The following is a 12,029-nucleotide window of genomic DNA, read 5'->3' as shown; positions in this document are numbered from 1 at the left end:
TGAGCAGCTAATCACAATCTCATCTCGACTCAGCTGAACCGAGTAATGAAGTAGACTGTTAAGAAATATAGAATGTACAAGCTCTATGAATCATATTTTGATGCGGTGGAAACATGAATGTAAGATTTTATCCATCAGATTTCAAATCCTAATATCTATTATTTATGTATATATCAATTCTTTTAGTTATATATATCTGTAAAAGCATGATAGGTGCGCTTTCATCAGGTATGTGTGCGTGTGGTAAAAAAAGAAAAAGAAAGAAAGCATAAACTCTGCGGCCCCACACACATTCCCCCGTCGCCGCCGACACTCCAGTAACCCGCGCACCCCGGATGGCGTGCTCCCCTAACAACTCATCCCATCCCGTGCTCCCTCCCTCACCGCCATACACGACCCCGGCGCCTCTTCTCCGCCACGCGTCCAGTTTCTATCGGTCCGCACGACGACGGCGCGACGGCGCTTGACGCAGCGGATCCCGCTGAGGTTGCCCCTGGACTTTCTGCTGCGTTACTGCTCGCGCTCGCTCTTCCTCTCCCTCTCCGCCTCTTTTAGTGCTGCGGCCTGCGGCCCAGACAGAGGGCAGGGTGCGCGTCTACTCCAGTGCTTCGCGATCATCACCGCCACCGCCACGCGCGCTGCTCGTCCGTCCGCCTCACGCTTCCGTCGCCCGCAGGTGCGTACGGGTTCGCCAGATCGCCGCAAACCTTCCGTCTTTGCACGAGCTGGTGGTGCTCTTGGATCGAAGAACCCTGCAAAAACCGCGCCTTTTCTCGTGGATTTGATCGGGTGGTAAATTATTGGTTTCTTGGTTTTGGTTTGAGCAGGAAGGGATTGAAGTGGTGGAGATGATGCACGCCAAGTCGGAGTCGGACGTGACGAGCCTGGCGGCGTCGTCGCCGCCGCGGTCGCCGAGGCGGGGGGCCAACAACTACTACGTGCAGAGCCCGTCGCGGGAGTCGCACGACGGCGGGTACAAGTCCTCGTCGATGCAGGCCACGCCGGTGTACAACAGTCCCAACGAGTCGCCGTCGCACCCCTCCTTCGGCCGCCACTCCCGCTCCTCCTCCGTCAGCCGTTTCTCTGGCAACCTCCGCAAGGGCGGCGCCGGCGCCGGTGCCGGCGGGGAGCGGAAGGGGCTCAACGAGAAGGGCTGGCCCGAGTGCAACGTCATCGAGGAGGAGGGGCCCTACGAGGACCTCGCCGGCGACAGCGGCCTCTCCCGCCGCTGCCAGATCATACTGGGGTTCCTCACCTTCGTCCTGCTCTTCGCCGTCTTCTGCCTCATCATCTGGGGCGCCGCAAGGCCGTACGAGCCCGAGGTCATCGTCAAGGTATACCACCATCTGTTCATCCATGGAGCATTGGAGCTTGAGCTTAATTTGCTTCTTGAGCAGCAGATGGAATACCTGTTCCTCTTTGTTGGTTTCTTATCCAATCCATATTTGTGGATTGAAAGGTTGCTGATTAACCTTTAAATTGAGTAATTAACCGTTTATTACTAAATTGACGTATGTCTCATAGTCCCCAATGGTAGGTGAGAAGGATTACATCGACGAATTGGCTGGTTGGTTTAGTTAGACAGTGATATGTTGGAAATTAATGAGGAATAAGCAAAGAATGTAAATTGGGATTTAACTATTGCAAGTTGGGTGGTTTTGATTTTGTTGTTATGTGATTACATGCGGTTGTAAGTAAATGGGTAAAATGGGACCCTTAAAGTTTACAGTAGCGGAGAAGGTTTGGTTAGATCAGGTTGGTTGAAGACTTGAAGTTACGGAAGGTCCAATTGATGCTTCTTTTGATTGAATCATAACCAAGTTAAATTTGTTCTTACTATTTCTCGTTACTTCTTCTGAAGAAGAGACCTAGAGTTACTTATGTAGAATCAGAAATGAAAATCTGATAGCTAGGTCTAAAATAAAGGACTGTGTACTTGTGTAGTGAACAAAAGTCAAAACAACAGTACTAGCTTCATTTTATTGCACATTGCCACATTGGTAATGAGTTACTACCTCTGATCCCTAATATAAGTCCATTTAAGATTGTCCTAAGTCAAACCTTTTGAGTTTTGATCGTCAATTAGTAAAAATACTTTCATAGTATATAACTTTATATTAAAATAATATATTTTATATAGATACTGCTAGTCAAAGTGTTATATTGGAGACCGTGTCGATGTCCTAAAGGACTTATATTTGGGATCAGAGGAAGTAATAAACAATTAAAAGAGAAACAATAAAAAAACAATGACCAAAAATATTTTTTTTGTTCTGTTTCTGATTGGGATGTTGCTGGCTGGCACTGCATTTAGCATGCTGACTTTTTGGTTTACATTTCTTAACCACTGCGTACTTTATCATCATATACGATATTTCTAAATTAATTAATATGCATTTATGATCTGCACTAGTTTGGCATGGTAAACTTCTTTTTCCCAGATCTGAATCTGCTGCTTGTCTCAAATCTGTCCTAACCATGAAGATTGTTTACTTTGTTTTGCTCAGAGCTTGGTGATGGATGACTTCTATGCTGGTGAGGGTACAGACCATAGTGGGGTTCCAACCAAATTGGTCACGGTGAACTGTTCTCTGCATATAGCTGTGTACAACCCTGCTACAATGTTTGGAATTCATGTTACTTCTGGCCCCATCCATATGCTCTATTCAGATATATCAATCGGGGTTGGACAGGTATATATATCATCTGTCCTTGCCTACTTATAACTACATTAATGTTGTCTACATAGTATTTTACGCTGCTGCACCAATTCGCACCAAGAATGTAAACTGCATGAATAACTGGATGTCCTCTTTGTCCCTACGTTTCACTTCACCATTCGAGCAAAGACTGAATTAGTGAAAGAGCGAAACATCTTTTCATGTGCTTGACCTTATATCCATATCTTTTCTCCAACTATTGTGTCAATGGTCCTAGAAGGTTCAACCAGGCAATGCAGAATGTTCCCAGATTCAATCAGATACAACGCATAATTCAAAGGGTAAACAAGGGGAATGTATTAATGGCCTGATGGGTTGAAATTTAGTACGAGACAACAAAATAGTGTCAAAGCTAGAGATACTTGAGAATACAACAACTCAAAATGGTCTGGCAAATCAGCATATATTGCTACCTGAATTCATGCTTATTTTTCAAATTTCATCGTATGTGTGCATGCATGTTCCTCCATGTTAATGGCTTGCGAATTCAGAATCCCTGGTCACTTCCAGAATGACACAATACTTGAACTTAATACCTCCTGCTATAATCACAGGTTCGCAGGTACTACCAACCGAGGAAGAGCCACCGGGTTGTGACGGCGGTCATCCGCGGCGAGAAGGTGCCCCTCTACGGCGCAGGTGGCGGGCTAATGCTGTCGAGCGCGGGCGGGTCGGTGCCGCTGACGCTGGACTTCGACCTGACCTCCCGGGGCTATGTCATCGGCAAGCTGGTGCGGGTGACGCACAAGGTGCACGTGACGTGCCCCGTCGTGGTCGATGCCAAGAAGACGAAGCCGATCAGGTTCTCCAAGAAGGCCTGCGCCGTGTACAAGGTCTGAAAGCCAGCCTTTTAGGTTGTTCATAGCCCTGAATTTGTGATCAACGAGTCAGCCTGTTCCTGCGAATGTCTGTATTTAGTTATTGTGTTGATACTGAAGACAATAAGCACACATATGGTTTGTCTGAGCTTCGATTTTGTCGATAAATCGCGTTCTACGGTAATGTTTGTTTTTATTTTTTCCTTTTCTTTTTCAGAGATGTTGCACCTAAGTGTGATGTTAGAGATGGTTGTAGGATCATCCTATCTGCAATTTCACATCTGGAGCCACTGCATTATGTTTCGAGAGAACATCAAACAGCACAATTCATCAATTTTCAGCAGAGTAATGTTACATCTGCAAAAACTTTTACAAAAATTCTACTTACATGTTAACGTGGATAACAACAATCGCACGTGCTGATTTGCACTTACTGATTGTAAGCTTTCACGCGGCGAAGCATGCATAGTTGTTATCCATGTCAGCATGTAATTAAAACTCTTTTTAGGTGTAGCATTACTCTTTCCAGCAAGAAAAGAAAGAAATGGCAAGGGCTCGCTTAGAGTGGGACAAATTTCATAAGATATTCGTGGAAATTCTATTGTTCATCGTGGATTTTTGACCAAACGTTTAAAACGAAGAAAACAATTTGATTTGGATCCAAATCCAAATCCGTTTGACTTTGCGGTCGAAGCTGACTACCTCGCTCTAATCACATGCGGATGTGGCTCCGTACCCAGCCCATGTGCCCCTCCGCTCCCCCGACGCGGCCGACACGTCTTCCACAACCGTCCCCCCACTGACAGGTGGGCCCATAATTCTTTTGGCCCCACTGACAGGTGGGCCCATATTTCTTTTGGCTCCACACGTCATGGACTGAACTCCCCCCTCGTGCAGTTGTGCTCGCGGCGCTGCGTTCGCATTGCCGTTTGGACACTCGAGCTTGCCATTACGGCACCACATCGCGCAATCGTGCCCCCCTGATCTCTTCGATCTCCTCGTGGCGGTGGCGGTGGCGCGTGGTGCGGGCGAGCTCTGCTAGATCTCGGGGGAGACGGACCCGCGGTGCTGCGCATTTGATCGAGCAGAGCACGATGAGGGCGCGGTGGCTTCTCGCGGCGGCGGCCCTGCTGGTCATGGCGGTAGCCCTGTCGGCGGCGCGGCTGGACCTCGACGACGACGGAGACGACTCGGACGTGCTGGACGAGCTGCTGGCCATCGACGAGGAGGCGGAGCGGGGCGGGCTGGAGGCGGACGGCGAGGGCGCTGAGGCGGTGCGGCGGGTGCAGTCGATGGTGCTGGTGCTTGACAACGACAGCGCGCGGCGTGCCGTGGAGAACTACGCTGAGCTGCTGCTCCTGGGGTACGCGCCCTGGTGCGAGCGTAGCGCAAAGCTCATGCCGCGGTTCGCCGAGGCCGCGGCGGCGCTGCGCGCGATGGGCAGCGCCGTCGCATTCGCCAAGCTCGACGGGGAGCGGTACCCCAAGGCCGCGGCCGCCGTCGGGGTCAAGGGGTTCCCCACCGTGCTCCTCTTCGTCAACGGCACCGAGCACGCCTACACTGGCCTCCACACCAAGTGAGGACGCTGGTTGCTCTTTCTGTTTCGTTGTCATAGGAGTTGCCTTTCATGTGCTCGACGAATTGACTGGGAATTATGTGTCTCTCTTGTTGATAGGGACGCGATAGTTACTTGGGTAAGAAAGAAGACTGGTGCGCCGGTCATTAGGCTGCAGTCGAGGGATTCGGCTGAGGAGTTCCTGAAAAAGGATCAGACTTTTGTTATTGGTCTATTCAAGAATTATGAGGTACGTGAAATTCTGGATGTGAACAAATGTGTAATTTTCAGGTTTTTCTTTGCTCCGAAAATTAAAAGTTGAGGGTTAAATTTATGCATTTGTTTGATTTTTGTTTATCCATATCGGTTTTTTTTTTTGTGACAGGGAGCAGAATACCAAGAATTTGTGAAGGCAGCAACCACAGATAATGAAGTACAGTTTGTAGAAACCAATGATAGGAGTGTTGCCAAAATTCTTTTTCTAGGTATTACATCTGACGAGCAATTCCTGGGCCTTGTTAAAAGTGAACCCGAGAAGTTCGAAAAGTTTGGTAAGTATCTTCTGCATATATTTGGAGGCACCTTATGTTCCTTTTACATTCTTGTGTTGTGAATCATGAATCGTTGAGTAAGATTTTCAGCATGTTATAACAATTCTGGCTTCCATAATTCCAAAAGTAACAATTTATCTTGCTCACTTTTAGGGGAAGTACCGAAACACTTCCTAAACAATCTATAAATTTTCCAAATATTCTCGTCTAATTTACGAAAAATAAAACCTGCTAAAGGAAAGCCACCGAATACTGAAAGAAAAATGCTGGGTTAAGTTTCAATTCTTGTTTCATGCAGTAACTCATACAATGGCATTTTGCAGATGGGGCATTTGAAGAAAAGGCAATTTTGCGGTTTGTGGAACTAAACAAGTTCCCCCTAATTACTATGTTCACTGAGCTCAATTCGGCTAAAGTCTATTCAAGCCCTATTAAGCTGCAGGTTGGCACTCTCTGCCTTTTCTAGCATACTTTGTCGATCAATCAAATATTTAAGATCCAAGGGGTGCCAAAATTTACTAAACAGCACCAGCTATTATATTTCATTCAACTGCAATAAGACATTTAACTGTATAATGACTCAGGGAAAATTATATTAGACTTGTGATCCTTATGTATGGACAATTGAATATACTCTCTTGCAAATTTGTTCTAGGTCTTCACCTTTTCAGAGGCTTATGATTTTGAAGATCTTGAATCCATGCTTGAAGAAATCGCCAGAACATTCAAGACAAAGGTGCTCACTTCCTAAAAAAACACATATAGATGGGTTTCTTTTGTTCCTGACCATATTAACATCACCTGAATGGCTGTTTTCTCTAAGCTTGTTTTCGCCATGGTATTGCAGATAATGTTTATATATGTGGACACTGCTGAAGAAAACCTTGCAAAACCATTCCTCACTCTTTATGGCCTTGAATCGGAAAAAAAGCCTACTGTAAGTCTCATATTGGAACCGCATTTTACCCTTTATATCCCTTTCCCAGTAAATGCAGGGGTGCACATGTGCTCTACTGCTCATGTGTTATGACTGGGTATGGGATGAATCTGTGGATGAAGTAGGAGGGAGTCGAATCAGTTACCAACTTAGATCATTGTTTCCTTTACGATAAGAACCATTATCATAATCAGTCTGGGGACATGAGTCAGCCATGCTCCAAATCTTTATTTCTCTGTTGTTTAACACCATAGGCTTTTTGCTAAATTTAAAAATTTCACCAGGTTACAGCATTTGATACAAGCAATGGAGCCAAATATCTGATGGAGGCAGATATTAACGCAAAGAACCTACGGGTATTGAGATATTTATTTTGATATTGTGTTATATCACTTGAGGCAGTTACTTAATTGTATTATGCACTGGACAACAGGAGTTCTGCTTAGGTCTTCTGGATGGCACACTCCCTCCATACCACAAATCAGAACCAGTGCCGCAAGAAGTAAGCTTTAATTTTTGCTAAATTCTGTATCTTTTTTTTAATGTGTATGTATCAGGATTTTAATTCCCTAAGCATTCTAACTTCGAAATAATTACAGGCTCAGGGCACAGCATCTATAACTTTACTTTTGAGTTTTGACATATATATAGTTTAACATTTCTCCATAATAATCTCCTATTGGCCGTTGAGGGAAATTAGCATAGTGAACTGCAAGGATGTTTAAACTAGGAAATGACATCCAATGAGGAGCTCAAAAGTGTGGGGTGTGTGGAAACCACTTCTCATTGAGAAGTTGATGATAAAACTTGCATGACGTTGCTACTTAGCCATTTATTTTGAAATGTTTTGGGTATTTTCTTTGTGAATTTTGTGTAACCAGTATGTTTGACCCAACATTGTGCAGAAGGGACTTGTTGAAAAGGTTGTTGGGCGTACATTTGAATCTTCTGTGCTGGAAAATCCTCAAAATGTCTTCCTTGAGGTATATGAAGTTATTTATTTGTTATCTCTTTTATTCTCCAAAGTTATCCTTTCTCATTTTCAGTTTATCATATTTTTATTCTTTAAATGATTTTACACTTCTTTGTACCTTATAAAATGAAGGTTTATACACCTTGGTGTCTTGATTGTGAAGCAATAAGTAAAAATGTTGAGAAGTTGGCCAAGCAATTCAGTGGTTTGGACAACCTTAAATTTGCACGCATAGATGCTTCTGTGAATGAACATCCCAAATTGCAGGTGAGTCAATCTTTGCATTACTATGATCTGCAAAAGGCAAAGAGATATGGAATAATTCAGAACTTTTATATCATGTTCATTCATTACACGTTGCAGACTTGTAGTGCAGTTTTCTTTATTTATATTGGAATTCTGTCCTTGAAGTTGCTTATCAAAGATAATATTTTTTTATTTGAAATACTTCCTGAGGCTTTAAATTAGATGGCTGTAAGGTTACTCTGCACGCTGTCCACACACGCACGGACACCTCCCACACTCCACGCACGCAGGCACACCACCCGCACTACACACATTCACACAGATGTTCATCCTTGTTCACCACAGATGCTCTGCATTCACTGCCATTATGACTGCACATGTTAACTACTCCCCCCCCCCCCCCCCTTCTCAAAGGTGCTTTTAACGTACTGTTGAAAAAACAGCTTAAATATGGTAGGAAATAACCAACCTTACTAGTGCTCGTTCATTAAAAGCTAAACCAAAGATGAGGCCTCCCCAGATGCCCAATCGGTACTGCGGAACATCAGGGAAGATGCCAAGCTCTGGTGCATGGCAGGAGCTAATTGGGTTGAGCTTGGTCTGGCCGTCGTTGGTTTGACGCGTGGCCCTTTTATCCTGTTTTGTCTGTGGTCGTCTTTGTGATTTGGCCGTGGCCCTTATGTTTGTCTGAAGTCCTTGTCAGCGTAATATGTCCGTGTGCGTTTGCGTGCGTCTTTTGGGTGGGTTTGGGATGAAGCTTAGCCTTTTTTTTCTACCTATAATGCAATGACGTCCAATTCTCCTGCGTATTTGAAAAAAAAAATGTAAACTTTTATTTCGATGTACTTTGCTTTGGCTACCGTGATCATTTGTTTGGTGCGGTACCGCATCAAGGTACAACTTTGCCTTACAGTTGTCCATGCTTCCATGTAGGTAAATAATTACCCAACACTCTTCCTTTATCCTGCTGAAGACAAAAGCATACCGGTATGTCTACTGAAACAAATGCAAACATGCTGCAAGCTATTCTTTTCGCCACATTTAACGACCCGCTGTTGCAATGTCTTTTGAAATGCAGATCAAACTTTCGAAGAAATCAAGTGTCAAGGACATGGCGAAACTCATCAAGAAGAAGCTGCAAATCTCAGACGACAAAACAGTAGCGGCTACTGACAATGCCCCAGCTGCCGACAGTCTCAAGGATGAGCTATAGCCTAGTAGACTGTTCCCGAGCCTTTGAGCATGGTGGGGGTCCAATTGGAGGAAAATTGCAGCATGCTTGAGTTGCTAGAATGTCATAACAGAACTTGCTTGGTTTGGGTGTTGTAACTTAAAGGTGACAACAGACAAGGAAATATAATAGGTAAAAGATCAAAGGACATGTAAATCAAATTTAATGGCTTTCATATATGGAACACCCAGGTTATACTTCCGAGGTCAAAATCAGTTGTTCTATCAATATGATGCTATCGAGCTGTGCCATAAGTCGTTTTGCATGATCGTACCAAGGTTAGCCTGCCAGAGTGCCGCCTACAGGCTCGGCAAAAGAATAAATAAAAATGCAATATAATAAAAAAAATGACTATTGACAATAATAATACCTTGAATTACAAATATTATTATACAAATAAGAAGTAATAATTTTTAATTATTGAGTCGTAGGGCTTTCCCTCCTTCGGAAAGGAGGAGCCCTTCCAAAAATTCTCAGTGGCCCGGGAGGGTTTGGAAATAGTTTTCAACAAGCAATTAACGCGTCTCGGTATTACTGAAGCGCACCGGGTTATTCTCGGTGCTTAAAACTATTATTGTACCAGTATCTGAATCAGTCGCTGGTAAATAAGAGTCTTATAATATCATTTTCATAAGGCAAGTTTGTGAAACAACATATCATCGTTAGTAAATAAAGGGGGTTTCAGCCATGGTGGAAGGTTAACAGAGCCCAAATTTTAGGGTTGCCGGGCACCCCATCCACGACAACTCACAGCACACTGCCGGTCCTATTTCCAAAAACAGGCATACCTTGCTCACTCATTTTACAAGGAAACGCACACAATCCATGCTAGTTGTTGTGATCGAATCATATTTCGTTCATGACCGCGAACACGGCTATTCGAATAGTTTAACCTCTATATAGTGGTACACTTTACCCACAAGCTGAGTTTGGTAACATACCACCGTTGTAGCAGTGCGACTCAACAAAGTCATTACCCACCACAGCATAATCTCACTAGTCGCCTACAGGAGCTGACCAGAGGTTCCTGACCTTTAACTAGGCCTCCAACTGGGTTGCCAAGCCTGCACCGCTTGCACTTGTCCGTGGTTTCCTGTAACACACCTACCTCCGGACGACAGTACACTAGCTGGCGGGGTTTAGGCTAAGTTCTGCCCATACAGGGGTCATGTGGATGTGCTGTGAAGACTAGGTAGCATATCACATCAACTCGGTCCTTATGCAAAACAGGGCAAACATCTCCTCATGAAACCTGCCATACAGACAGCACTCCTTACGAAGCTTGCCACACATGCAACACTTCAACTCCCAAGGCATCCCCACGGAACCCTGATCTGCCCCAACTCTAACCGGTTCTCATTTGTTATCATCATCCGACAAGTTATTCCATCCCACAACTCACGCAACCCAATCACCAAGTTTTACACAGTTCGCAAAACTTATTGTTCACGAATATTGATTATGATGTCGATGGTTGGATGAGATGTGAGGATGAGACGAGATACGAGCGGTGTTAGGGGTGTCTTCTGCCGTGGAGGAGTTCCTCGGGATACTTTGGGAGAGGAGCCGGCACCATAGACCGCTTTGCATCGGTTAAGCACCGTCCGTCGGTGCAGTTGGCTCTAGCACTTTCCGTACTTACTATATGTCGTATATAGGAACGATAAGCCGAATACCTTTGTAGCTATGACCTTTTGGCGTGCGAGTCAATGATGTGAGTGGGCGACCTTATAGGGATATCCAGTTTGCTCCAGGAGTAGTTTTGGATGACCCCCGCACCTATCAGCGCATGATCAAACGATTGGGGCTTATTGAGAAAGGTTGACATGAGTACCCCTCGCGTGGGCCTGTGTAGACACATGAGCCGTATGGTTCTCGGGTCGTGTAGGTAAAGGAGTACCCTCTGTAGGGTGTAAAAATAATTTGAATTGCCATGCTCTCGGTCATGAGCATGCTTCTGTCTATTTGTATCAGTTATAGAGTGATGAATGTGAGATGGTGGTATGGATGGTATGTTGGGTACTATTGATGGCTGACTATTGATGTATTATTATGGTTCCATTTATACTCATGTTCAGGTTGATAGTTACAGCTTTGGAAGGGTATGTTGGTTATATTTAGATGTTCACACACATATGTGTCTAGGTTGCGTAATAAATCTTATAGTCTTTTTCTTTGCTAATGGCCTAATGCATAATCCTTGGAGTCAGATTATTTATATGGATCCTATATATATTAAGTCTTGCGAGTACCTTTGTACTCAGCTGCTCTACATGTTTTGTAGGTGAGGAAGAGGCGGTGTATGGCTACTTCACCTCCGCCGATGCTAGCGGTGGGAATGAGTAGGCAATTACTCAGAGGTCACGCTTTTGGGGTGAAGCCTAAGGTCATATGGCTTCAGTGCTTTACTCTTCTTTTGCTGTCTTTAGCTTTTATTTTCGCTGCGTAGTTTCTTTTTTAGCTAAGAGTTGATCAGTTTTAGAATCCTCCTAGATCCTTTTTGTTGTTTGTAATATGATTTAATTATTTGCTCTTTATTAAGTTTTGTTATGATTGCTTATGTTGGAAAGGTATGTGTTCCGACCTTAGGCACAAAACACGTGTCGAGACTATCAAGATGATATTCTGGTTAATTGTTAAAGTCATGATTATGTAAATGATCGATTTGATGATTAATTAGAATATTATTTAGACGGTTCCCCCATAGTATCATATCAATAAGGCCATGAAGGATGTTGTGACTCAATGAGTGATCTCGTTTCGACGACGGTTTTATGTTGTCAAGTCAAGCAAGAAGTAATATGATGTGAAGTACATGAATAAGGGTTGCCCGTGGAGGGTCCACAGCTTCAAGTGGAAGTGGGTTGACTATTGGAAGATATCGATTGTGGTTGACCACACTTGCATGATGGACGAACTTGAGACTAGCCATAGCAACATCACCTCAGCCTTTGTCGTCAATGTGATATACGTCCAAATTGTGAACAACCCGAACTGC

The 12,029-nt window shown here is 44.3% G+C and overlaps 2 protein-coding genes across 2 annotated transcripts; both read left to right on the top strand.

Moving 5' to 3' along the window:
- Positions 1-295: 295 nt before the first annotated feature.
- Positions 296-3,706, top strand: LOC133930810 (uncharacterized). Its single transcript, XM_062377563.1, has 4 exons — positions 296-676; positions 828-1,334; positions 2,508-2,693; positions 3,275-3,706. Exons 2-4 carry the CDS (start codon positions 849-851, stop codon positions 3,557-3,559), a joined length of 957 nt encoding a protein of 318 aa, XP_062233547.1. The 5' UTR covers positions 296-676; positions 828-848; the 3' UTR covers positions 3,560-3,706.
- A 705-nt stretch (positions 3,707-4,411) lies between these two features.
- On the top strand, positions 4,412-9,192 carry LOC133930809 (protein disulfide isomerase-like 1-5). The gene is made up of 12 exons (XM_062377562.1): positions 4,412-5,114; positions 5,214-5,343; positions 5,479-5,644; positions 5,968-6,086; positions 6,300-6,380; positions 6,492-6,581; positions 6,866-6,937; positions 7,015-7,083; positions 7,487-7,564; positions 7,687-7,821; positions 8,734-8,787; positions 8,879-9,192. The coding sequence occupies exons 1-12, from the start codon at positions 4,633-4,635 to the stop codon at positions 9,011-9,013; spliced, it is 1,611 nt and encodes a 536-aa protein (XP_062233546.1). The 5' UTR covers positions 4,412-4,632; the 3' UTR covers positions 9,014-9,192.
- The last annotated feature ends 2,837 nt before the right edge of the window (positions 9,193-12,029 follow it).

Source organism: Phragmites australis, chromosome 10 (genome assembly GCF_958298935.1).
Source record: "Phragmites australis chromosome 10, lpPhrAust1.1, whole genome shotgun sequence".
Classification (NCBI taxonomy): Eukaryota; Viridiplantae; Streptophyta; class Magnoliopsida; order Poales; family Poaceae; genus Phragmites; species Phragmites australis.
The sequence above is the reverse complement of the archived record's forward strand: the minus strand, read 5'-3'. Positions and strand labels throughout refer to the sequence as shown.